This window comes from Schistocerca nitens, chromosome 5 (genome assembly GCF_023898315.1).
Source record: "Schistocerca nitens isolate TAMUIC-IGC-003100 chromosome 5, iqSchNite1.1, whole genome shotgun sequence".
In the NCBI taxonomy this organism is placed as follows: Eukaryota; Metazoa; Arthropoda; class Insecta; order Orthoptera; family Acrididae; genus Schistocerca; species Schistocerca nitens.
Window position 1 is genome coordinate 866,589,233 of NC_064618.1, and position 27,779 is coordinate 866,617,011.

The following is a 27,779-nucleotide window of genomic DNA, read 5'->3' on the forward strand; positions in this document are numbered from 1 at the left end:
GTCTGCGAGCATCGCTGCACAAGTCACAACCGTGCAACACGCCGTAAGAGCGGCGGTCCTAAAAAGACGTACCTCTTCAGGCACGGAATCTAAAAAAAAGATTAAGTATGTTTTACTGGTACAGATATTAATATCAGGAGTATGTGACCACAATCTTTCCATCCAGGTAGTATGTCATTCTTTCGTGTTTTCTTGTAGTCTTTTTTTTAGGCGCTCGTCACCGTCAGCAATGTTGAAGAAAGTACCAATCTCATAACATACATGATACAGTTTTCCTCCCTGAACGTTCATCCAAGTCACACTTAAATAACAATCGCATCAAATACTATTACTTTGACTTTTTCTTAAAAAAAATGTTAACGTTACCAGTATAGTTTTACAACTCGCTAAATTTGCAGGAAATTTCGGAGAAAACAGATTTTGGCATTAAGGTGTTTGAAAACCCTAATGGTTCAGACACTGAACTGATTATGTGAGAGGAAAAACAGAATCAAAATTTTTTTCACCGTATATTCTCCAAAAAGAGTAGCCTTTAACCTGAATTGGCCAAGAAACGAAATAAAGTTCACAACTGTCGTTCCTTTACATTCCCGAAATAGTTGTACTCCGTGGCACGTGTTCCGCGACGCTATGTCCACGGTACTTGTGCACCCATCTAGTTAACACCTGCTGTGCTTTCGCGTTTGTTAAAAGTGTAATCTTCCTAAAGTGGAAGGAATCTGAAGGGTCCCGCATCACGATGGTATTTTGTGATTACACCCAAAATATCCTTAGGCCAACATTTTGATGGATAGCTTTCAAAATCGTGCATTTTACAACCAATACATTCTGCGATGCTCTTATTAGTTTGTTGTTGTGGTCTTCAGTCCACAGACTGGTTTGATGCACCTCTCCATGCTACTCTATCCTGTGCAAGCTTCTTCATCTCCCACTACCTACTCTAACCTGCATCCTTCTGAATCTGCTTAGTGTATTCATCTCTTCGTCTCCCTCTACGATTTTTACACTCCACGCTGCCCTCCAATCCTAAATTGGTGATCCCTTGATGCCTCAGAACGTGCCCTACCAACCGATCCCTTCTTCTTGTCAAGTTGTGCCACATATTACTCTTCTCCCCAGTTCTATTCAATACCTCCTCATTAGTTACGTGATCCACCCATCTAATCTTCAGCATGCTTGTGTAGCACCACATTTCGAAAGCTTCTATTCTCTTCTTGTCCAAACTATTTATCGTCCATGTTTCACTTCCATATATGGCTACACTCCGTACCAATACTTTCAGAAACGACTTCCTGACACTTAAATCAATACTCGATGTTAACAAATTTCTTCAGAAACTCTTTCCTTGCCATTGCCAGTCCACATTTTATATCGTCTCTACTTCGACCATCATCTGTTATTTTGCTCCCCAAATAGCAAAACTCCTTGACTACTTTAAATGTCTCATTTCCTAATCTAATTCCCTCAGCATCACTTGATTTAATTCGACTACATTCCATTATCCTCGTTTTGCTTTTGTTGATGTTCATCTTATACCCTCCTTTCAAGACACTCTCCATTCCGTTCAGCTGCTCTTCCAGGTCCTTTGCTTTCTCTGACAGAATTACAATGTCATCGGCGAACCTCAATGTTTTTATTTCTTCTCCGTGGATTTTTATTCCTGCTCCGAATTTTTCTTTTGTTTCCTTTACTGCTTGCTCAGTATACAGATTGAATAACATCGGGGAGAGCCTACAAACCTGTCTCACTCCCTTCCCAACCACTGCTGCCTTTTCGTGCCCCTGGACTCTTTATAACTGCCATCTGGTTTCTGTACAAATTGTAAATAGGTCTGTATTGCGTCACGTGTTCCAGTATTTCTACAGAATCCAAACTGACCTTCCCCTAGGTCGGCTTCTACCAGTTTTTACATTCGTCTGTAAGGAATTCGCGTTAGTATTTTGCAGCCGTGACTTATTAAACTGATAGTTGGGTAATTTTCACATCTGTCAACACCTGCTTTCTTTGGGACTGGAATTATCATATTCTTCTTGAAGTATGAGAATATTTCGCCTGTCTCATACATCTTGCTCACCAGGTGGTAGAGTTTTGTCAGGACTGGCTTTCCCAAGGCCATCAGTAGTTCCAATGGAATGTTGTCTACTCCCGGGGCCTTGTTTCGACTCAGGTCTTTCAGTGCTCTGTCAAACTCTTCACGCAGTATCTTATCTCCCATTTCATCTTCATCTACATCCTCTTCCATTTCCATAATATTGTCCTCAAGTACATCGCCCTTGTATAGACCCTCTGTATACTTCTTCCACCTTTCTGCTTTCCCTTCTTTGCTTAGAACTGGGTTTCCATCTGAGCTCTTGATATTCATACAAGTGGTTCTCTTTTCTCCAAAGGTCTCTTTAATTTTCCTGTAGGCATTATCTATCTCACCCCTAGTGAGATAAGCCTCTACATCCTTACATTTGTCCTCTAGCCATACCTGCTTAGCCATTTTGCACTTCCTGTCGATGTCGTTTTTGAGACGTTTGTATTCCTTTTTGCCTACTTCATTTACTGAATTTTTATATTTTCTCCTTTCATCAATGAAATTAAATATTTCTTCTGTTACCGAAGGATTTGTACTAGCCCACGTCTTTTTACCTACTTGATCCTCTACTGCCTTCCCCATTTCATGCCTCATAGCTACCCATTCTTCTTCTACTGTATTTCTTTCCCTCTTCTTGTCAATCGTTTCCTAATGCTCTCCCTGAAACTCCCTAAAACCTTTGGTTCTGTCAGTTTATCCAGGTCCCATCTCCTTAAATTCCTTTTTGCTGTTTCTCCAGTTTTAATCTACAGTTCATAATCAATAGATTGTGGTCAGAGTCCACAGCTGCCCCGTGGAAATGTCTTACAATTTAAAACTTTGTTCCTAAATCTCTGTTTTACCATTATATAATCTATCTGAAACCTTCCAGTGTCTCCAGGCTTCTTCCATGTATACAACCTTCATTCATTCTGGAAACAAGTGTTAGCTGTGATTAAGTTATGCCCTGTGCAAAATTCTACCAGACGGCTTCCTCTTTAATTTCTTACCCCCAATCCATATTCACCTACTATGTTTCCTTCTCTCCCTTTCCCTACTATCGAATTCCAGTCACCCATGACTATTAAATTTTCGTCTCCTTTCAGTACTTGAGTAATTTCTTTTATCTCATCATACATTTCATCAATCTCTTCGTCACCTGCGGAGCTAGTTGTCATATAAACTTGTACTACTGTAGTAGGCATGGGCTTTGTGTCTATCTTGGCCACAATAATGCGTTCACTATGTTGCTTGTAGTAGCTTACCCGAACTCCTATTTTTTTGTTCATTATTGGAGCTGCTCCTGTATTACCCCTATTTGATTTTGTATTTATAACCCTGTAATCACCTGACCAAAAGTCTTGTTCCTCCTGCCATCGAACTTCACTAATTCCCACTATATCTAACTTTAACCTATCCATTTCCCTTTTTAAATTTTCTAACCTACCTGCCCGATTAAGGGATCTGACATTCCACGCTCCGATCCGTAGAACGCCAGTTTTCTTTCTCCTGATAATGACGTCCTCTTGAGTAGTCTCCGCCCAGAGATCCGAATGGGGGACTATTTTACCTCCGGAATATTTTACCCAAGAGGACGTCATCATCATTTAACCGTAAAGTAAAGCTGCATATGCTCGGGAAAAATTACGGCTTTAGTTTTCCCCTTGCTTTCAGCCCTTCGGAGTACCAGCACAGCAAGGCCGTTTTGGTTAGTGTTAAAGGGCCAGATGAGTCAATCATCCAGACTGTTGCCCCTGCAACTACTGAAAAGGCTGCTGCCCCACTTCAGGAACCACACGTTTGTCTGGCCTCTCAACAGATACCCCTCCGTTGTGGTTGCACCTACGGTACGGCCATCTGTATCGCTGAGGCACGCAAGCCTCCCCACCAACGGCAAGGTCCGTGGTTCATGGGGGCTTATTAGTTTACAGAGCACAAACAATAGATCCAAAATTGCTTCTCTGTGTATTGCCAACATGCTAAGAACCCTGCTGAAGTTAAATAACGGTGGAAACGAGGTTAGAGTTAAATATTTAGCCAACATCTGGATCATTAAATATGGGGTACTGTGAAAGAAACTGGAATATTTGTTGATTCGTGTTTTATTTATTTACTGAATTTGAATGGCACAGAGATCATTATCTGAAGAGACAAAATTACCTCAAATCAGATTTGCAGCTACAAGCGCCAGGTGTATTAAATGAAAAGGACATCACCATTTCACAATAGCAGTGGATTGGATTTAAGGTCTATTCCGTTTGCGTGGGCGATTGCCCTAGACCTGCCTTACGCTACGACGTTGTTATGAAACATTGCTGGTTATAGCGTCTGAATATTGCAAGGTCACTGGCCAGCAGACATCATACAATACCAGCAAACTCATAATCCCAGAGGAAACGGACACAGCTCTCCCCAGACAGTAAACAGATTTATAATCAGACTGAATGACACGAGAATGGTCGGTGAGTAGGGCTGCAGCGCGCGACGACAGCAGCTTCAGAGTGAGAACAGCGAGCTTCGCTGTGCAACAGGGTATAGTTATTATTGGCGGGTCGCCTAACCGTGGAAAAGTTGTAGCACCATTTAAAGGATTTTCTAATCTAAATCAAGTCTAACAGATTTATATTTCCTCTTATTATCGGACACAATACACGAGTAGTTAACAAAGTTTTTTGGAAATATGGATTGAGTTCACGAAAAATGACTATAGAAGTACCAAATTACGTGGAAGACTTCATGGAAGAAACTCAAATTGTTGTTATTTGGGTAGCTCGCGAATTCTACGTGAGTGACATATCACAAATTATAATCAAATGGGTAACTCAAGCTACGTGCGAGAACAATTGAGTAGCCAGATGCTCACACTACTGACAGCACAGCTGCAGTTTGCGGAACTTAGATTTCCCCAAAATCAGCAAACCGTGCGCCCGTCACCACGGGAAGGCGACCGGTTGACAAACTGCGCTCATGAAACTTACTTCTCCCTTCCCAGCTCTTTACTTCCACGCAGAGGAGACGAATCAGTAAGGTGGAGTAAAACCGACCGTCTCCCTTGCGCTGGCAGGCGGCGCCGCGCTCTCTCGACCACTGACGTGTCACCCTCAGTAACAGAGGTGGCCAAACTGAAACACGTAACTGTTTCGAAACAAATGAAACAGTACGCTGTAATGTTTCGATACGCTGTTTCGAAACAGTGAAACAGTTTGTGTTTTGTAATCTAATAAACCTACACATTTTATCATCTTGCATGTCTACTGTATAAGTATGTCCACATAAACACAAATGAGGTGCGAGAGCGCTAACCATTTCTCAGAAAGTATGAAACTATCACTTAGGCGTCTCGGCAGTTTCGTATTTCCTGCAGGAAATGCGCTGCTTTCGTGTCGTGTGACTTTCATACTTTTCAATTGGCTGAGGACAGCCATAGCTGAAGACAGTGTAACAACAACAACGCTGTACTATTGTACAAATAAGTAAATTTTATTTTCTTCTGATTTTTCAATAAACTTGAGTAACTGATGATCTGCTTTCATTTCTTTTTTGTTTCATGCCATTGTGTTAAGAAAACTGTAAACGAGTTTCAATGTGAAAATTAATGTTTATGTCAAATGTCAAGCAATATTGTAATAGAATTGAAATGTAACAAATGTTAAGACTGTTGTAAGATGTTTAAAATTGTAACTGTGCGTCTGGTCCATACGTAGGCAATGTGTTAGGATATGTAGAATGCAAAACCTCGGGTGAATACCCTGTCTGTAAGGGAGCGGTGAAAGGTGGATGGCAGGCGAGCGCGGGAAAATGCACGGCACAACGGGCTCAGCAGTAGGAGTTGGAGTTTGGCACTGGCTTGAGCAACACCTTCTGGAGCGAGGAGGCTCTCCTGGAAGACGTATTTTCACTGAGCCTCGGGTATGCCGTTCGAACGCCCGCACAGCATGGCAAAATTCCATAGGCACTAAATGGAAAAGTATTGCGACGCTATGAAGAAATAAAGTGCCGATTCCGCAAGAGCCATAGCTGCGGTTGTATGTGTGCTCTGTGCCTCGCCATCTCGCCGCCAACCGCCGCATCGATACAAGCAGGTTGAAACTTTTAGTATTGTATTCATACGGATCAGAGAGTGAACTGCTGAATAATAACCTAAATTTTACCAGAACTTTCCCATCATTTAATTATCCTCACAACTAACCTAGACAGGGTCCTTTCCAAATATTGTGCAATCCGAGTGAAAAATTAAATTTTGTGTTGATAATAATTACTTGCAGACCTAGTTATGTTAGAATGGTGTTTAAAGAAGTGTTTTGTTAATGAACCAGTAAATGAATAACGAAGGTCTAACGAAGTTGAAAGATAACTTTAATATTGATATAGTAATGAAGTTTAATTATTTCGAGACAGATATAAAGGTATTTAAATGAGCAGTAAATAAGATAAAAAGAGTAATAACTCATATACTGGAAAACTTGAACGCATAATAATTTCAGTAATCAATTTTTTTTATACAGTGATCATAACAGTTTCAGGACCCCCCCCCCCCCTTTTTATTCATTTAAATTCTGAAGTGTTCTAAATTGGTTTGACCAACAAAAGTTAAAGTCAATATAAAAGTCAAAATTTATCAGTGTTTTATCTTTATCAAAATTGACATTTTGTGTGTGGCTCGAAAGTGCTATTTCTAGGGTAACCTATGCCCGATTTTAATCAGATTAATAGACAGTATAAAGTTTTGTGGTATACATTATACTGTAGTGTTATGTATTCATGGTTTTTTTCCATATCAGTACAGAACGTGAAACTATCAGTTCAATAGATTTTCTGGTTCTAAAATTCTACTGTATTATGCAGTGTTACTACTTGTTGTTTTGCATGAATATATACCAACTTGTACAGGGAAGAAACTCAGTTAATGCCTAATTAGGCTGGCGACCGTATTATTATCAAGTTTGTAGCATCTTCAGTGTTGCTTTTGGTCCATACTGGCGTGTAATTGCATTTCGAACTTGCTCGACGGATCATTGTTATTACAGAGTGGGTGTAAGTCTGATTTGCCACCATTCAGGTACACGCGGTCGATATCTATACGAAAATCCTTTCTCATAAGGTGAAGCCCGTTCACTTACCATAGCACAGGCTTTAATGAGTATTGTGTGCCCCACGCGCACGTTACAACAGAAGAACCACCACGAACGGAACTGGGGGTGGGAGCAAATTGCAGAAACAACGGATATGCTACTGGGATTCCCACGTTCCGTTAGTATGGGTTATATAGCCATCCTGCTAATTTCCATGCACACAAAGGGAATAATTGTGTATAATAGGCACAGTGACTATAGACTCACAAATAACGCCAAATAATTCGAATAAATAACAAAATATAACAGAAAAAAATTTTGTCTTTCAAGATGTTTCGGACCGTTACTATAAATTCACCATGCTTCCCAGCCCTTCCCGTTCACCATTACACTATAAGTGATATGTCAAACAGATAGCTTGCAATTATACCTACATCAAGTTTATGTATATGTCTAATAACTGTCACTCTGCGCCTTTTTTTTTTTTAATTCAAAATGTTGGAGGCTTACTTGCGTTTCTTAATATGATTACTGTACATGAACAGAGAAGCGTATGTTATAGAAAAGTGTAATTTAACTGAATGATTTTCACATATTTATTACTTTGCATGTGAATAGTATGCGTTCTTTTATTGTTTGGTTAGTGTTTCTAAAGCAGATGTTACGCCATTTCGAAATAGGACAGTCAGCTAGAAACGAAGCTTTATTTTCGGATTTCTTAAGCTTCATGCTATTGCTTGTCAAAAAGATTTCGACACTCTTGAAAGTGGTTCATGAAGTGGTATGTTGTGTTTCAGTACCTGTACCGAGCCCGAATCTCGTCCGACACAGAGCGGAATGAAACATCACTGTTTCGATACAATTAGTCCGTTCCAAGCACAGGTGGACTGAAACAGCCTTATTTTGAAACAACGATACAGTTTCTGTGTCTGGCTCGAGATCGAATCTGGTCCGGTTATCCGAGACAGGGGCGGAATGAAACACTACTGTTTCGAAACAGTGAACTACAGCCGTTCCGAAACACTGAAATAGTTCCACGTATCGATACACTGTATCGAAACATAGAAACAGTGGCCAAGTCTACTCAGCAACTCTGTGGGGGGATAGTGGTGGCAGACACTCGGCAAGGCCAGACGCTGGAAGGCCGCAGCCTCGCTTCAGCGAAAACTGCCCACCTGCCTGCGGAGGCTCGCCTCTCCTGGTGACTCAGTGGTGGCCACCTGCTGACAACGGAATCACACTGGTAGAGCTCCTTCCCAGCGTGAAAAACACACGTCCTCCTCCCAAGCCCACGTGTCCATTACTGTCAGTCACATAGTGGCACAAAATCAAACAATAGCACGTAACGATACGTGACGCCAATGTTGTTACTTTCCACCCAACCACCAGAGCACACGTACTACAGGTCAAATTTTCAGGCGCGGTTCTTCACAGAAAATCCCTCAACAATCAAACAGAGCCCTCTTCGCTCGAAAGCCTTTCCTTCCGGCCGTCTCTGACGTCTGGTAGGCTCCGCGCACCTCCTGGCAGTTTCCCACCCTCGGAGAGTCGGAGGATACGTGGTGAAGCTCGATTCCAATACCTTCCGAGCCGAAGGAGAAAGTCCAATCTGTACGTTACCCGTGCTGGGAATTCCCATCTACAAGAAACGAAACTAAGGTTCGTCCAACTTATCCCATTTCTGCAGAGCTCAGGCATTGTCTGTCATATCTTCACTGGCATTAGTCGGTCGACAAGGGGAGGAAAGTTTGCGCCAATGTTCTGGACTGAATTCGAAACTTGTGTGCAGTGCCGCATAAAGTGAGGACACGTGACACTGTTGAAGTTGATCCTTTAGGCGGCCTGCCTTGGTGGTACTCCAGACGAGTAGGCAGTGAGCCGGCACTGCCTATAACCCTCCCCCTTCCATCATCATCATCATCATCCAACAAAAAGATGACACCACAACACAACACGCTCGCTCTCTCACTCTCCCTCTCTCGCTCTCTCTCTCTCTCTCTCTCTCTCTCGCGCGCTCTCTATCTCTCTCTCGCGCGCGCTCTCTCTCTCTCTCTCGCTCTCTCTCTCTCTCTCGCTCTCTCTCTCTCTCTCTCGCTCTCTCTCTCTCTCTCTCTCTCTCTCTCTCTCTCGCTCTCGCTCGCTCTCTCGCTCTCTCTCTCGCACGCTCTTTCGCTCTCTCTCTCTCTCTCTCTCTCTCTCTCTCACACACACTCACACCCACACCTATTACAGTCACCTAGTCTGAACAGATACAAAATTCTCTCACTTCGCCAAGGAGAGGTGCAACACTGCTCGAATGAAAGAAAAACCTTCCCAGTCAGGCTGCTGAACATGCCCTGGGGTGTCTCAGCCGGTCGTGCCATACGATAACCAATAAAGTGTCTCAGTAAAGTGTTAACATACACGTGTGTTCTACTACACATCATTCTGACTTCACTGAGAAAATTACCAGAGCACATTTCGAGGTCGTCATTTTAATCCCGCAGCACTCATCAGCACGTTAGCGGTGTTGCTCAGTGTCATGGCACTTGTGAGTCATTTACCGTACTGATGTTCGGCTGCACGATAGGGAAAGGTATCAGTTCCGGTGTCGGAGCGAATGTAGACATTACTTCGACGATTTGTTTAATTGCATAACAGCTACATCGTCTAACCTTTACGAAATACCAAACAGATTTACGGTGGGGGTAGGCCGGAAATGACACGGACGATATCATCGAGAGCGCAGGGGGCTCAGGACCTGTATCCGCCGATTAGATAAGAGGCACTGGGCGTGTGCGGAATTTCCCCATCGATTACGTCGGCTCGCGTGATTTAGTGGCGCAGTGCGGCCGTCGCAGCTGCAGCGGCAGCGGCGCGTTAAAAAGACAGGCAGGACCCTAGACGCGGCGGCATTCGACTCGACGGTTCAGCTGCGGACGCAACACCGCAAGGCAACTCAACACAACACAGCAGCGCGCGCCTCCGCAGACACGCAGATGGCTCAGCCTTACCTGCTGCCCCTGTCAGAGGCGCTGTTGGCAGCCTCAGGTACAGTACAGTTAGGGTTGCCAACTTTTTACAGATAAAATAAACGATCGAGAAGAAAGCCTGCAAAATAAAAAAGCCTAATAGTGTCTTCTACAAAGAAATATATTTAAAATCTGTATACATGTTTTATTTTACATTATTGCTTGTATGTATTGATAGACTTTGCTTCTTTTTGCGAAGATTCATTCGATTTTACATACGTAAAGGATTCTCTGCAATTAAAATTCACTGCTACTTGCTGTTCTGCTTTTATATGCTCGATGGTACATTTGTGTCCACATATGGTTCATTAGGGAAATTCTTTCTGCCTCAGCATTTGAACACGGATTGCTCAATGGAAACCCAACTACCTTCAGCAAACAGAGAACCTGAACGTTTTTGGCTCTCAAGGTATAGAAAACATTAACACACCTTCTTTTTGCATTACCTTCCATAGATACGCTTTGCTTCAAAATATTGTTTACATTACAAAATTACTTATACAAAGTCATCTACATCATCTATCTGCACTGACTCAATTATTCCTTGAAGATGCTTAAATTTTAGCTCACAACTTAGACAAAGAGGTATCTAAGACTCAACTGACATTGGCAGTTGATCTCAAGATTTGAAATTCTTAGCCAAATATGTTTTCAATGGCACGTAAAATTCCATAAGATTATCTTCAATGCGTTTTCTAGTTATGGAACAAGTTAAATTACTTAAATCTTTATATGTGCTTCTACCATAATATCTGTCACTCATTCTTTGCACAGTTTTACTGATCAAAGTCGTGACTGCCTCAAAAGTTTCCATTATAGAAACATCGGAGCGTGCTGTTAAAAAAAAGTTAAATAAATCTCGAAAGTTAAATCTCTGTCAGTGTCATCAGAATCGTTTAAAAATGTATTTAGAGCTTTGGGACAATCATCACTACTTTCCATATAACTTTTAATGGGTTCCCAATTTGTAATGATTCTATCGACTGCTTGTGATAAAGAAAACCATCTACTAGGTACACGTCAGAGAATTTCACTCCATTCTACATCCACAAAATAAAAAAAAAGGATTTTAGAACTTCGCTTTGCGGAAAAGGAGACGTGACCATATAATTTTAGGACAAAATTATAAAGATCAACATCTACGGTATCACAGGCATGTTTCATCGCATTGTGCAAAATGTGATTCGAACAGTTTGCCATGAACATTTGTTTGTCATCATTTAAAAGTTTAAATACTGAATTTTGCTTTAGAAAATTAACTTTGCCATTATCAGCATAAAAAGCATTACAAGTGTTTATATCAAGTTTGTGGGACTCCAACGAACGTAAACTGTTCTCTTCTATAAAATCGATAAGTTTTTTTGAATTCCAATTTCTGGATCTAAATATCTCAAAACAATCTGAAACATCTTCCTGTTTGCTCTACTTATTGGGACCGTTTAAAATTGTGACAAAATCTGAAACACTTTTTGGAGTCAACAGTTATTTCACTGAATGAGATTTTCACTCTGCAGCGGAGTGTGCGCTGATATGAAACTTCCTGGCAGATTAAAACTGTGTGCCCGACCGAGAGTCGAACTCGGGACCTTTGCCTTTCGTGGGCAAGTGCTCTACCATCTGAGCTACCGAAGCACGACTGACGCCCGGTACTCACAGATTTACTTCTGCCAGTATCTCGTCTCCTACCTTCCAAACTTTACAGAAGCTCTCCTGCGAACCTTGCAGAACTAGCACTTCTGAAAGAAAGGATACAGACGAGACATGGCTTAGCCACAGCCTGGGGGATGTTTCCAGAATGAGATTTCACTCTGCAGCGGAGTGTGCGCTGATATGAAACTTCCTGGCAGATTAAAACTGTGTGCCCGACCGAGACTCGAACTCGGGAAGGTAGGCTGACGACAGTGCAGACAACAACTCAGTCAACACCGGCTAATAGTACACTGCACAGTTGCCAACGAACATCTGTTAATCGCTGCGACACGAAGTCCGCCGACAGCCACCGAGAGCCACCGAGCAGATACTAAGGAGTCCGCGTGCCAAGTTACAGTTCGCAAAAGTGTACGGCCAGACGAGGCTTTCTTTCACGCGCGTTTGTACGGCAAGTCATGCCGCCAATATAGGTCACTGTTTTAGTACTGCGTCGATGCGAGCTGCGGCAACTTTTACTGCGCACAGTCAGTGTCAACTGTGAGCGTGTCAGACTAAATACGTCCATTATTTGAACTATTAATGCAAAAGATAGAAAAATACGGGATAAATTCGAAATAATACGGGACACGGGATCTGACAAAGTAGGCAACACGGGATTTTCCGGGAAATGCGAAATAGTTGGCAGCCCTTAGTACAGTACAGTAGAGTACAGTACAGTGCTGCAGCAGGCAGGCGGTCGAGTGACTGCCTCAGGCGCTAGAGTTCCGTGCGTCTGGGAAAATGGGGGAGTTCAAAAACTCTGCTCCAAATATGCCTCAAGCCACAGAGGACATTCTGAAGACATTGCAACTCAAATTCCGCTTCTTAGCGTTCACTGCAAGGAAGATACAGATCCGACGCAGACTCCTTTCATTTTAAAACTTGAAGACTAATGTGACGTAAAACACACCCTGTATTTGTGTTTGATGTACTACTCGTAGGGAGCCGGAAAAAAAAATCGCGGTTTGCGATAAATAAGATTCGGCGAACTGTGCCTAAAAATGGGAAATCACGAAAGTACCTAACAGGCGCTATTTCATAGCAAATTGGATGCGGATGAAATGTTTTTTCAAAGATAGTTTGAAATAGCTTTTTTCTGGATATAAATATCGAAAATGAACCAGTTTTCGGTTACTCGTATTGTGCATCATCTGGCGAAGCTGAATTTCGAAAGGTGATGTGCGCGCAAGAACGTGTTTACAAAATAGGAAGTACGCGAGCGCAATGACGTGTCAGTGCGGCCGATACTTCGATGACGTGCCATTTGCGGCCAGTTGAATGGTCTGTCTAAAATAGGCAAGTTTAATGCAACATAGTACTCGACCGTGGGACGTAGCGTCTTAGAAGAAAGAAACTAGCACTTTTGTTTGTTAGCTTAAGTCAAAAGTTAATATAATGCGGACACTTTAGACGTGGCGGATGTTTTGAACTGCGGTTGCGTCGAAGACCGCTACGAGATGCGAGCCTCAGGTGCCACGGTAACAGTAAGTACACTCCCGAAATCAAGAAGCAGCTGCAGGGTCGCCGTTCCCGAACGCTTCGTGTTGTGCTTTGCTCGTTGTTTTCTGATTTCTACATGAGTGAAGTCATTAATGATGGTCCATATGGATTTCGACCCTCACGACGCCAGAAGGGATCGGCGATCGAATAGTTACTTTCTGTTCTATGCTACATGCCTTGTCGGTTTTATCTTTAGTTTTGGCAAGTATCGGTCCCTCGGCTATGAAAGCCCACATGACGTGGAAATTAAAAAAAAATGGTTCAAATGGCTTTGAGCACTATGGGACTTAACATCTATGGTCTTCAGTCCCCTAGAACTTAGAACTACTTAAACCTAACTGACCTAAGAACATCACACAATACCCAGTCATCACGAGGCAGAGAAAATCCCTGACCCCGCCGGGAATCGAACCTGGGAACCCGGGCGCGGGAAGCGAGAACGCTACCGCACGACCACGAGCTGCGGACGTGGAAATTAATATTCTGCAAATATTGTAATCATCGAATCGGGCGGGAAAAGAAAAATATTGTCGAGAAAGATCTTAAATGAGAGACGAATTCAGTTCACCTGCAGGAAAATGCTGCTCCTTTTCGACAGGACTGACATTTGTTGAAAGCTTAAACACAGCCCCACGAAGAAAACAAAGGCTAAAAAAATTTTTCAAGTTTTTGCAAAAGAAAACATTCCAGTTGAAAAGTTTCCGAATCAGCACTTCTTTTGACAGTCAATTTCAAAGAACTAAGGCTTTGTCTTCACTCGTGTAGTGTGAAAACCATTATAAATTTGTGCATCTTATCATTCATAAAAAATGAAGCGAATTTCGAGAAAATCAAAAGCGAATTTTGCCAAAAACAGATGCAGTTGTCCAGCGCTCGTGTGCGGTCTGGCGCTGCAGTGCTCCGTCTGTGGGCTAGCTCCTCGAATTCGAAACTCGATTGGCAGCACGCTGTGTGTCACACACACCGTTACGTAACACGCTACGATTCGGAGGCCTCTAGCGGCAGAGGACTACAGATATGTAGGCATGAAGAATGAGTGTTGATAACGTTTGTGTTATTTAAAAAGCTTTGAGTTTTCGCACAAAAATTGGGAGGCATTAATTTTCACCACGCCCCAGTATTGTACTTCCGTACTGTACTTAAAAGATGAACACAAATAAAAGTAAATTGTTATATATGAGCAATCTACCAGTGAACGTAAGTGTAGTTAGGCTTCTTACCACTCTCACTTGAACAATGCATTTATGGCATGCGAAGTCGTTGGAGTAGGCGTGACATTACTACAGGTTTCCTCTTTCGTCGCAGTTGGTACGAGGAGTTGGTGCTGTTGGAGCCGATACAGTGGAGCCAGTGTGCGATACAGAGGGTAAATTATCATTCTTTTTCTCTGCGCTTGTCGTCTTTCTCTGGGTCTACAAAGTCATGCGTGTATAGCTAAATGGCCACTACTTCCTTTTACATTGCCACTTTTTCAGTGAGGAACTGGCAATATTGAATAACAAAATAGTTCGAACGAAACAACAAGTTTACTGTTACCAGTCACAATTTGTTTGTTTCCACGATGCGTTTCAAAAGTTTAAACCTCCAGCCTCAGGTGGATCTACATTTGTTACTATGGTGTGTGTTGTGTTGTGATTTTTCGAGGAACATGTGGCCCTGTCTAGTGGAGAAAACAAAACACTATTTCAGAACATGGTTTTGCCTTTTTTTTTCACAAAAAACTAGATGCATACACAACGGTAAAAATAAAGTAACTTAAATACAATACCTCCAGTGGTCACAGGTTCCTTCCACTGTCGTAACAGATCACATACATACTGCCATATTTTGTAAACAAAGATGCGGTCTGGAAACTATTAGGTTCAGGGATCATATAGCAAAAGAGAAACATTAATCACATCATAACGCTATTATTATGGAATAAGTTTTAAAGGATTTTGGACATCTTTGTTTTGAGGTGTTGAATACATGCGTTGGAATAAATATTTCAGGTGGTATATAGATCCCATCCTGTCAACTTTTATAGCTTAAATTTTATACTAGTTATATAATCAGGTGAGAAGCTGCAAACGTTAAGCACAATAATTATGTTGTTCACGCAAATAACAATTTTGGTAAGTATTCGCAGACAGGGATGAAAGGCTGGAGCCAGACGGGGAGGAAGGGAAACAGAGAGGGGGTGAGAGTGGAAGGAGTGATTGGATTAGAGCAAACTTTCCAAAGCAGCGGATTCTAATATTACATCTGTTACATATAACAACTAACTAAAGGTTGGCGTAATACGTTGGTTAATGTTTTAAAATATACAGATAGATGTACAATTTGTGCCATCAGTTGATGTACATATAGTTACAAGTTGATGGGGCTACAAACTGTTGGTGTGATGGTATATTTGTACTCGAGGTCAAAGGATCTACCAGTCTGGCCTATGTAGAAGCAAGCACGGTCCTAGCATTCATCTGCAGAGCCCAGATTCATTGTGGAGCTGATCTGTACTGAGACGCCAGCTTCCTCTTGATGCCGGGCAAGCACGTCAAGATAGCGCAGCCGATATGTCCTATGGGTGGCTTTCTCTCAAGAGGTCTGCTGCAAGAGATCTCGTCTCTTTATCTAAATAAGTAAACGGCTTTATTAGCCGAAGTGTCACAATCGGCGGGATCCCACATACTGGAAAAACTAAGAATAGGGGTGAAAGATAGTATTTCTTCTTCAGTGGAAGAAAGCCTAAAAATGTGGACAGTGTGACCTGAACCGTTCTGCAGAGTGTTATCTGCTGTGAGTTACAGATTCTGTTACAAGGTCAATCATCATGTTGACATAACTTTTTGTTTGATACATATTTTTTAAATTTAACTTCAAAAGTCGATTTTCCTTTAAGAGGTGTCCTTTTCCTGGCATAATAACCGCTGCTACACTTTGTATTTCTACTTGGTACCAATAGCTGCTATTAATACTCAGCGTTTCTACGTTGAAACGATCAGGTGGCCAGGACCAATGCTGTGACTTGAGTTCCATGTTGCCAGTATTTCAGCAAGACAAGCAGCCTCGCGTAAGTTGACTTCCCTGAGCAAATAACGCTCAGCACAAATCCCGCACACCGCCGCCATCTCTTCGGTTATCGGCTCAAATAAAAATAGATCCGTATAGTGTTTGTACAATCACTTAAGCAGTGGATACTACTTCGTTTGAAGTAGGTCAAACTTTTTTCGAGTTTTAAGTTCTCTTTCGTCTTTTGTGAGTTTTGCCTTCTAAAATAAATAATGGTACAGCTTGCATGATGAGCTCTCAGCCCAACAAAAATGTTACCTGCATCTAGAGCGACAATCGAACAATTGATGTTCCATGGAGTTCTGTTTGCCTTTATTTTGGTCTTAGACGCAAACTGATATGGATTCCCGCGCGTGTGATCAGTGAACCGACTCAGGTGTTCCGCAAACATTTGGAGTCGTCTACGTCGCTGACTGGCAAATTTAGCTCTTCCGATACGCTTTGATAACACTATCGTGGCTCGATTTTAGCACACTCCCAGTTTATGTACAGACGCCAATACGTATCGATTTCTTGTCACAGAGTTTCACTGTGACATCGTTTCCCAACGTCGAGTGGTCAAACATCGATAAGGAGTGCTGTCATGCCTCCTCAGCTTTCATATGTATTTTTCCTCTCTCGGCAACTGACGTCACTATCTGAGGCCTTTTATCTCAACACCCTCTGTGACTCTGTTCCTGCTATCCAAGACGCCGAGCAACTTTAACAATATTCCAGAAAGAGATTCTCTTTCGTATGTCACTGCTTTCTTCAAGCGAGCTCAGAAATTACTTTTCTAAAAATTACCTGAAAATTGAGAATAGTTTTAGAAAAGGACAGTATCTAAAAGGAACGTATGAAATCCACAGTTAATGAGATATCAGTAAATGTACTTGCAAATTTAAGCGATTTCCGAAAGATATTTCAAGTTAATTGGAGAAATCAAGTAACTGAAACAGTGATACATACCTTCACACGGAGACAGCTGCACATGAGCATAAATCTACCGCAACTATACTTCCTACCTATAAAAAATTAATGCTCTAGTAATAAAAGTACGTTAGAACTTATGAAACCTTAGAATTCCAGACATTACCCGTATTGTCACACTTATCACAAACTTGCAGCGTTGGATGTACCTTGCAATGTCCAGAAAAGTCAAGTCATGGAGTACATACGCTCTATGTCCTGTAGGAACGTTTTCAACTTGTTCGCCGCCAAATATATTAAAATTCAATACTGTTACTAAGAAAATGACTGCTCATTTATGCATCATAACAACACTCACTTGATTTTTAACGAAATGGAAGAAAAATTGCGAAATATATGAGAAGAGATAAGGCTTTCTTAGTGATGATTGTTGCAGAGAATTAAGATATCTAATCGTCTCTTCATACCTCTCACATTTCACAAGGAGAAGGAAAACTGATTTTATGACAAATCAGTGTATTTTCAAAAGCGAAGAAACAGTTTTAGGTTCCTTGACTGTGGTATCACTCAAAGAATTTGGACTTCATCGCAGTACCGGTGCGAGTAGAAAAGGGAACAACGCACATGTATAGTTTGTCACTGTTGATGTTTCATCATATCGTTCAAGGAAACCTCTTTAATGTCTGACAGTCCGCGGAAAGTAGTCTGGCTGTAACAGTTTAATCATTTCTTCCTTTTTGAAAAAAGGAAGACTGTTCTTAATATGGCAGATTGGATTGTTACTTCTTATGGCCTTTTACATTATTAAGAAAAAAATAACGATACAGAATGCGTTCTCAACTTTACCTCTCGACCACCATTGCGTGTTGATAATGCATGTGTATAACTTTGTTTTCGTAACTTTCGCCCACCACGTATGAACTTTCCTTAGATGGAAGCAGTTATAGTCTTTGTAACTTGAAGAACCATAAACAGCTCAATTACTCACCTGAAGCATTTTTTAGTGGGCTTTGTAGAGCAGACACAAAAAATTTAAATCTGTGGTTCTTATCGACTCCACAGCAAATAAATCCTCAATAGAGTTATATTTCAAAGGCAGATAAAGTAGTGTTGCAAGGTCATACATCGATACTGCGTAAACTGATAGCTTATCACGTTGCGATAAAGATTCCATTCAGGCTGAGTCACCAGGTGTGGCCAAGATACACATCAATCTGCACGTAGTGTCCAGTGTGGGGTGGCCCCAGCTCCAGTTAGACAATCACATAGTCGTTTGTAATGCAATTTGACACTCTAACTTCTTGCCACTATTACTGAAGGAAGTTGAACGCAATGGGAGGTATTTCAGATGATTGGTACCAACAGTTGTCTAGACATTAATATATTCTGCTAGAAGCTGTAGGAGCACTACGTTGTCAGAAGATCGCAGACACCTCTCCCTGTTTGTTTCAGTTGTCAGTCGTTGACCTATTGTGGGCAGGGTCTCCTTCTCACGCTGTTAGTGTATATTTAGAGACTTCCCACTAAACTCTGTTACATTAATATCTGACTTTCTTAATTTTCCTGTGACAGGATGAATAACAAAATATAGTATTTTGGGTGCGCTACCAACCGTGTAATTCATCCCGAAGATATTCAATTGAGCAAGATTGAGATACTAGAACCCCCGGACTAGAAAATTCACCAGATTTTTCTCGCTCCTCGAATATTTGAAGAAGAGAATTATCATACAAATACAGAAAGGACAAATTCGAAACTTCTGCCACACTGTGAAAAGCATGTGCAGAAATGTATTCATTTTGCTAACCATTGCAATGATTTAACCGAGAAATCAGGAAGACTAGTTTCAGACCATCACACTCCTGACAAACGACAGGTGTAAAATATAGACGATCGACAGAATAAAAACACATGGGACTGCCCATATATCTTGCTGTATAACTAAGATTCGCAACATACCAATTATTTTGCCAGTGCAGCGTATTGTTACGTCAACGATGAGTCGGGGGGGGGGGGGGGGGGAGAAGGGAGGAGGTTGCTTATCCAAACGTTCCTCAACGTACGCTTGAACATGACATGCTTTAATTGTTATTGTCTCACATAGGAAGACTGTCATTACAGAATATCGAGGGTACAACGGAACAAATTTGGTGGCTGAGTATACATATACAACGCTTGGATGTAATTCATGTACGGAAACTTTTTATAAAATAATAGAACTGCAAACAGTGGTCCACACGGCCACCCACAAACCGTTCTCTATGTCGAAGGGCGGATTGTAGCGAGGGAAATGAGTTAATGTCTTCCGGCGTTCGCCTTACTTAAGGAGTTGACATGTTTCGGAAATGAAGGTGGCGGATGACTCGTGGGACTGAGTGCCACTGCTGACGTGTCGCTGGCAGAGAGCGTGTGCAGTGTTGAGAGAACACCACCTGGTCGCTGGTGATCAGTTTATCTGGCTAATGATGGACTACCATCTCGAAACAAATGTGGGACCACTAGTAACACATGGGCACACAAGTATTGTTCAGCACCTGCTGTGTTCAGTAATTTGAGCACCGGTAACTGCATCTTGCCCATTATGACCTCTTGCCAATGCACTACGAGTCGTGCATATGTCGCCATCACCACTTTTTCCTTAACTGTCGGTACGCGTGACGAACTGACAGCCTTCTACCCTCCGTTACAGCTAACCGTTCTCCACCAGTCAGCGCTAATAAAAAGTACGGTAGTGCCGCGTTCTGGTCAACGGCATGGAATACAGTCCCCAGAATGGTTGGCGGTGTATCACCTTTCTTCGTTGGAGCAGCAGACAGTCGTTGGACGCGAAGGATCAAAATCATAATCTGACTGTGGTGCTGCACAGTGAAACACATCTGCCTCCAATAACTTACTTATGTGTTTTAAAGAGACAGAAGACTTTTTTATCTGTAGAGAAACTGTCGTGAATAAATGTCACGAAGATGGTGAATGTCTCAAAAGTTCACTAGAGCATTCTTCATGAAAGACGGACAGCTCGTCGCAGAGATGTAGCGTTGACCGAAAATTTCTGAGGTGCAAAACTATGCATTTACAAAAGCCTAAGTATTTTTCCAGTCGGGTTCAGCAACTACGCAGAAATTCTGTTTGGCAGAACGGCAACGAGCTGAGGATACTGTCCATCATTGAAGAAATAATTACAGCGCACAACCCATTTACAAATACTTTTTACAGTAAGGTCACTCTTAATCACAGTTTTATGTTATAATGTAGACGAATAACGCAGAAATACCAGTCTTCTAACAGGCGTGTTCACTGACGTCGCTGTTGGTTCACCACTTTCAGCACTCGTATCGCTCTCTTTCCAAAGTGAGCTGCATCCGCCGTCGCCGACCCCCACCCCCCTCCCCACCCCCAGGGAGTTGCACATGCCCCAACTCTTCTCGAACCACGACCGTTTTGAAAGCTGCTCTATAAGATGTACTCTTCACACAGAGGGTGGCAGTTTGAAATTGGCATCGTGACTGTGCCGAATTCCGCAGTTTGTTTGATAATTTTCTTTCGTAATTAAGACTCATTGGAGGACTAAATTTTTTCTTAGGTGGTAAGTTCCTATGGGACCAAACGGCTGACGTCATCGGTCCCTAGGCTTACATACTACTTAATCTAACTTAAACTAACTTACCCTAAGGATAACATACACACTCCTGCACGAGGGAGGACTCGAACATCCGACGGGGGCAGCAGCGCGAACCGTGGCAAGGCGCCTCAGACTAAGTTTTACTTTTCATTTAGACGAAAAGCTGTATCTCTCTAGTTGTGTACAAGGGGGGAGGGAACTGTGAGCACTGTAACAGTCGACTTTTGCGAACACTAACGATATTTTTGTTGCGTTTCTAAGAACCGAGCTTTCAAATTTCTATGGGGCGAAAATCTGCCGGCATTTGTAGGACCACGAAGTTAAGCCGCACCCTAATTTTTCGTGGCCGAATACAAGGGAGAAAATTCGGTTCATATTCGGGCCAGTACGGCAATAGTAACATATTTATACCAGCTGAAGAGTGGACTGTAGCGACTGCACGCAGACGTTACAGTCGGGAACCGGCGAAATCCGTGCCTTTGCCGTCGCTTGTGGAGTAGTGGCGAGGTACAGTTATGCGTGTGGCGAGCTGCCGTCTTGAATATGTATGTGAGGAGGCTGGGTATGTGTCGGAGCCGGGGACGGCCGAGTAAATGAGGTGCGAGGCGAGCCGAGCCGAGCCGAGCCGAGCCGAGCCGAGCCGAGCCGACCCGGCGGCGCGGCGTTGGTTCAGTGAGCAGGCGGCGCCGCGGCCGGCAGACACCATCTCCCGCACCGAATTTCCGATGGCGGCGGCTCCGCCTACCAGCACCCCGGACCTCGGGCAACTTTCACTTCTCTAGCTCGACGCTATGGCCACCGTATGCAAAGGATACTGCGCGAACGCTTCGTGGTTTCCCGCCTCGAGTAAATCCTCCATAGGCCACAAGAGAGCTCAGTCTTATGAAACCTTAGAACGGCGTCGTCAACCACACTTAACATCTTCCAGCTTCAAGACTGGCAATGACCGAGTCAGACTGACTACTTAAAAAGTTACGTTTGGGAACCCATTAAAATTCTGTAGAACTCTTGAAGCTTCCGGACTGGTGGGTTGGCCTATTCCCGCCTTTTAATTCGTCTGTGTTTCCCTCGTCACTTGAATTTGCAGTGGTTAAGTTATTTCCTCCGACAATTTTATTGACGTCGCCATCCCGTCGGGATTTAGTAATGATCGGGGGTGTGTCACTTGCGTGTGGAAGACGTATCTCCGTAAACTAGATACTCCCCAGAATGCCTTCGGTCAGATATCTTCCCGCGCAATTATGGTTGGTTTTGTCTTTCCCCTCTATCTTTTCCATCCGAGACGAACATCCATTGTTCCTTGTAAATTGTTTTAATACGACACTTTTATGTCGTAGGGACAGATAACCAATACTTGGTTTCCATAGACGTATCAATGCAATCCAACTGCAGGTTCCTCGCACTATAGCCGATAAACGTCTTTATTTTAGCAGTTTTTTAAGGATCTTACAGAAAGAAATCATTAGGTCGTAACTGCATAAGTCTGAAAGAACTAACTTAAATGTAACTAGCATTTAGTGCGATTTCGTAATTGATGTCACAACTTCATTATAATGACACTCATTGCGGAAATAAATGATTGCATTCTTTCATTTTCAGTGATTAAAGATGGTATCACCGTATCTTCAAGCACTTAGTTGTTATTCGAGTACGAACTGTGTCCGAATATCCGCAAAAAGCTGCTGATGCAATTAGCCGATAAGAGACACGTATTTCTGAGTGTTACAACTGAACACTTAATTCCTTTGATAAGAAATCTTGTAGTTTTCCTTGATCACTCAAGATGTATATTTCAACAAATTTTCCGCATATGTACGCCACAGTTAACTCTGTAACTGCCACGAACTACGCTTAATATCGAGCAAAGAAAGTAGATGGGCAAATATTTTTTGCAATGTAAACAAATCAACAAAAGAATGTCATCAACTGATTCGAAAATGAGATGACTTTCTCTAAACACCATGTATTTTTTTTTATTATTCTGTGTACATTTGTGCCTGCCTCTGTCTTCCAGAACTGCGATAAGATTTGCTCTCATACAAGTTGCAGGCTTTCAAAAATTAAATAATGTGAGGTGTGATGACCCTCAACTACGTACCTCAGACTCAGAGTTGAAATACACTACTGGCCATTAAAATTGCTACACCACGAAGATGACGTGCTACAGACGCGAAATTTAACCAACAGGAAGAAGATGCTGTGATATGCAAATGATTTGCTTTTCAGAGCATTCACACAAGGTTGGCGCCGGTGGAGACACCTATAACGTGCTGACACGAGGAACGTTTCCAACCGATTTCTCATACACAAACAGCAGTTGACCGGCGTTGCCTGCTGAACCGTTGTTGTGATTCTTCGTGTAAGGAGGAGAAATGCGTACCATCACGTTTTCGACTTCGATAAAGGTCGGATTGTAGCCCATCGCGATTGCAGTTTATGGTATCGCGACATTGCCGCTCGCGTTGGTCTAGATCCAATGACTGTTACCAGAATATGGAATCGGTTGATTCAGGAGGGTAATACGGAACGCCGTGCTGGTTCCCAAAAGCCTCGTATCACTAGCAGTCGAAATGACAGGCATCTTATCCGCATGGCTGTAACGGATCGTGCAGCCACGTCTCGATCCCTGAGTCAACAGATGGGGACGTTTGAGAGACAACAACCATCTGCACGAACAGTTTGACGACGTTTGCAGCAGCATGGACTATCAGCTCGGAGACCATGGCTGTGGTTACCCTTGACGCTGCATCACAGACAGGAGCGCCTGCGATGGTGTACTCAACCACGAACCTGGGGGCACGAATTGCAGAACGTCATTTTTTTGGATGAATCCAGGTTCTGTTTACAGCGTCATGATGGTCGCATCCGTGTTTGGCGACATCGCGGTGAACGCACATTGGAGGCGTGTATTCGTCGTCGCCATACTGGTGTATCACCCGGCGTGATGGTATGGGGTGCCATTGTTTACACGTCTCGCTCACCTCTTGTTCGCATTGACGGCACTTTCAACAGTGGACATTACATTTCAGGTGTGTTACAACCCGTGGCTGTACCCTTCATTCGATCCCTGCGAAACCCTACATTTCAGCAGGATAATGCACGACCGCATGTTGCAGGTCCTGTACGGGCCTTTCTGTATACAGAAAATGTTCGACTTCTGCCCTGGCCAGCACATTCTCCAGATCTCTCACCAACTGAAAACGTCTGGTGAATGGTGGCCGAGCAATTGGCTCGTCACAATACACCAGTTACTACTCTTGATGAACTGTGGTATCGTGTTGAAGCTGCATGGGTAGCTGTACCTGTACACGTCATCGAAGCTCTGTTTGACTCAATGCCCAGGCGTATCAAGGCCATTATTACGGCCAGAGGTGGTTGTTCTGGGTACCGATTTCTCAGGATCTATGCACCCAAATTGCGTGAAAATGCAATCACATGTCAGTTCTAGTATAATATATTTGTCCAATGAATACCCGTTTATCATCTCCATTTCTTCTTGGTTTAGCAATTTTAATGGCCAGTAGAGTAGATCAAAGCAGATGTTGCATAGGGGACAGCGGGCAGTTTGACGATACCAGTTACTAGTCTTCTTTTCATTTTCAATTAAAAGGAAGTGAAATGTCCACAGTGTGTTCATCAGGCCTAAATGTCATTTTATGAAAACCTCTCTGAGTCCTCACCAACATTTTTCGTCAAAAAGCGATGAAGTAAACCATTTGCGACCAACAAAAAATAAAGTATTGCCGGTTGTTCAACTAATTCCATTTGTTGTTCCAAATAATTTGTTACTAAATATTTTCAAGCTACTTTGTTCGTAGTGATATCTTTTTTCTAATTATCTAGAAGGAAGTGAGATGCGGGTTCAACGCGCTGACAGAGTTCATTGGGGACGGAGCTGAAGCTGCAGCTGGGCAAGCAAGTGGGTCACGTCGCGATCTGCGGGACGGGCTCGCACCGGCTTCTTCCTCGGTGGGTTTCAGGCAACTGCAGAAAACGTGGGTCTGGAGGGCGGAGCTGGGATGTGAACCACCACCCTCCCGAAATCCACAGATCCGTATTTAGAGTGCAGTTAGTCGAGGTTGCTGCCACTGTGTGCTCAAAATTTCACTTGCTGGACGTTCACTTTCTTCTGAAACTGTTTCTACGGAATTTTCATTTCGCTCAGTCTTCAGTTCGAAGGCTTGTCTATGTACCTCTCCACGCTTATCCATCCTGTGCAGGGCTCTTCACAACTACTGCAACCTACATTCATTTGAACCTGCAGTGAAGACTGGATCCTCCTCTACAACTTTTGCCCCCCCCCCCCAGCTCCACCCCACCTCAACCTCTAGCCTGCCCCCCCCCCAACTCCACCCCACCTCAACCTCTCGCCCCCCCAACTCCACACCACCTCAACCTCTCCCCCCCCAACTCCACCCCGCCTCAAGCTCCCCCCCCCCAACTCCACCCCGCCTCAACCTCTCCCCCCCCAACTCCACCTCACCTCAACCTCTCCCCCCCCCTAACTCCACCCGCCTCAACCTCTCCCCCCCCAACTCCACCCCACCTCAACCTCTCCCCCCCAACTCCACACCGCCTCAACTCACCCCCCCCTCACAGACACACACACACACACACACACACACACACACACACACACACACCTTTTCCTCCACTACCAGACTGACAGCTGCATGATGCAAGCTGTGCCTCAACTTCCTTGTCTCCCCACATATCTAAAAAACACACATTCTTTTGTCTGAACTGTTTATCGTCCACGATGTACTGCCATACCAGGGGGCACCACAGACAAATATCGTCAGAAAAGAATTCGTAACATTAAAATATATATTCAGTGTTAGCAAATTTCTTTCCTGCATTTTATTGCTATTGCTTGTTTTGATTTTATATTCTTTCTTTCGATCATCACTTATTTTGCTGCCCAAACAGCAAAACCCATCTACCACTTAAAGTACCTTATTCCCTGATCAAATTCCCTCAGCATCGTCTGAAGTAACATTTAAATACTCTTGCTTTATTCTTGTCGACGTTTGTCCTACTATCACTTTCCAAGCATCAATTCCCTTCAGCTGCTCTTAGAAGTCCTTTGCTGTCTGACAGAATTAGAATGTCCTCGGCGAATTTGAAAGGTTTTATTATTCTCCTTGAACTTAAATCTCTTTCATAAGTTTCTTCTCTATTTTATTTACTGATCGCTCAAAGTACAGATTAAATAACACTGCTGCATGCTCAATGTACACATTGAATAATGTGATAGCTATAATCTTTAGAAGGAGGGCACTAAGTGCCCGAAACCGGTAAAGAAATTAAATTTCTCTTCTGCAACTGGTTGCTTATCATTTCATTATACATTAAATAACGTTTGGGATATAACTGTCTCGCACACCCTTCTCAGTCACTGCTACCCTTTTCTTGTTATTGAGATCTTAAAATTGGAGCCTAGTTTCTGTAAAAACTGTAAATAACATTTCGCTTTTTATCTCACCTACCTTCAGATTTTTAAACAGCGCATTCCAGTCGGCGTTGTCACAGCTTTTACCACGGTTTTGTTAGCTCGCTTCCTTCTCTGTTTGTCTGTCTGTCTTTTCTCTACAAATATTGCAACTGATTTTAAACCTACTTCCCGATGAGCTAGAGATTCGAAAATTTAAGCACAGCTCACAGCTGGATGAGAATGCAATGTTAACTCACTTTATTGTGTCGTGTGTGGCTTCTACATCTATATGATTATTTCGCGACTCACATTTGAATGCCTGGCAGAGGGTTGATCGATCCACCATCAAGCTACTTGTCCACCGTTCCACTCTGGAACAGCGTGCGGTAAAAACGAACACTTAAACCCGTCCGTGTGAGCTCTGATTTCTCTTACTTTATAATGATGGTCATTTCTCCCCATCTAGGTGGGCGCCAACAAAATATTTTCAGACTCTGAGGAGAAAGTTGGTGACTGAAATTTCATGAGAAGATCCTACCGCAACGAGAAACGTCTTTGTTTTAACTCTTTTTCACTCCATGTGATTTTCGTAGCTATTAAAAATATCACAGTAAACAGAGGTATCTCAGCAGAAACCATAGCAACGTTTTGACGATATGTAGACTTTCGTGGCGATATAGCCGGAGTTGTTTGGTTTGCGCAGGCAAGAAAGGAAGATCTGTTTGATGTAGAAATGAGAATGACACAACAGGTTCGCGTTGGCTGAGAGCGTCTACAGCGAATAATGGGCTGCCGTCTTCAGTCCTGAGACTGCTTTCATGCAGCTCTCCATGCTTCTCTGTCCTGTGCAAGCCTGTGCACCTCCGAATAACTACTGCAACCTACATCTGCTTAGTGTGTTCATCTCTTGATCTCCCTCTACGATTTTTACCTTCCACAGTTCCCTCCAATACAAATTCGTGGTTCCTTGATGCCTGAGAAAGTGTCCCACCAAACGATCCCTTCTTCTAGTCAAGTTGTGCCACAAATTCCTCTTGTGCCCAATTCTATTTAGGACCTCCTCATTAGTTACGTGATTCCCACATCTAATCTTCTGCATTTTTGTATAGCACCACATTTCAAAAGCTATTCTTTTCTAAACTAGTTATCGTTCATGTTTCACTTACATACATGGCCGCACTCCATACAAATACTTTCAGGAGAGACTTCGTGACGCTTAAATCTATACTCGATGTTAACAAATTTCTCTTCTTCATAAATGCTTTCCTTGCCATACCCAGTCTACATTTTATATCCTCTCTACTTGGACCATCATGAGTTATTTTGCTACCCAAATAGAAAAACTCATTTACTACTTTAAGTGCTTCATTTCGTAATCTAATATCCTCATCACCACCTGGTTTAATGCGACTACATTCCATTATACTCGTTTGATGTT

General features: G+C 42.8%; 1 protein-coding gene across 5 annotated transcripts in view; it reads left to right on the forward strand.

The window, feature by feature from the left end:
- Positions 1–27,779, forward strand: part of LOC126259180 (cholesterol 7-desaturase nvd) — a 533,483-nt gene that overhangs the window by 465,499 nt on the left and 40,205 nt on the right. The window contains exon 1 of one of the 5 annotated variants that reach the window (XM_049955751.1): positions 10,052–10,161. The exons of the other annotated variants lie outside the window; for them this stretch is intronic. Coding sequence (XP_049811708.1) covers positions 10,110–10,161 — 52 coding nt within the window. The 5' untranslated portion in view covers positions 10,052–10,109. Of the gene's footprint in view, positions 1–10,051; positions 10,162–27,779 lie in introns of those variants that run through there. 5 annotated transcript variants of the gene reach the window in all.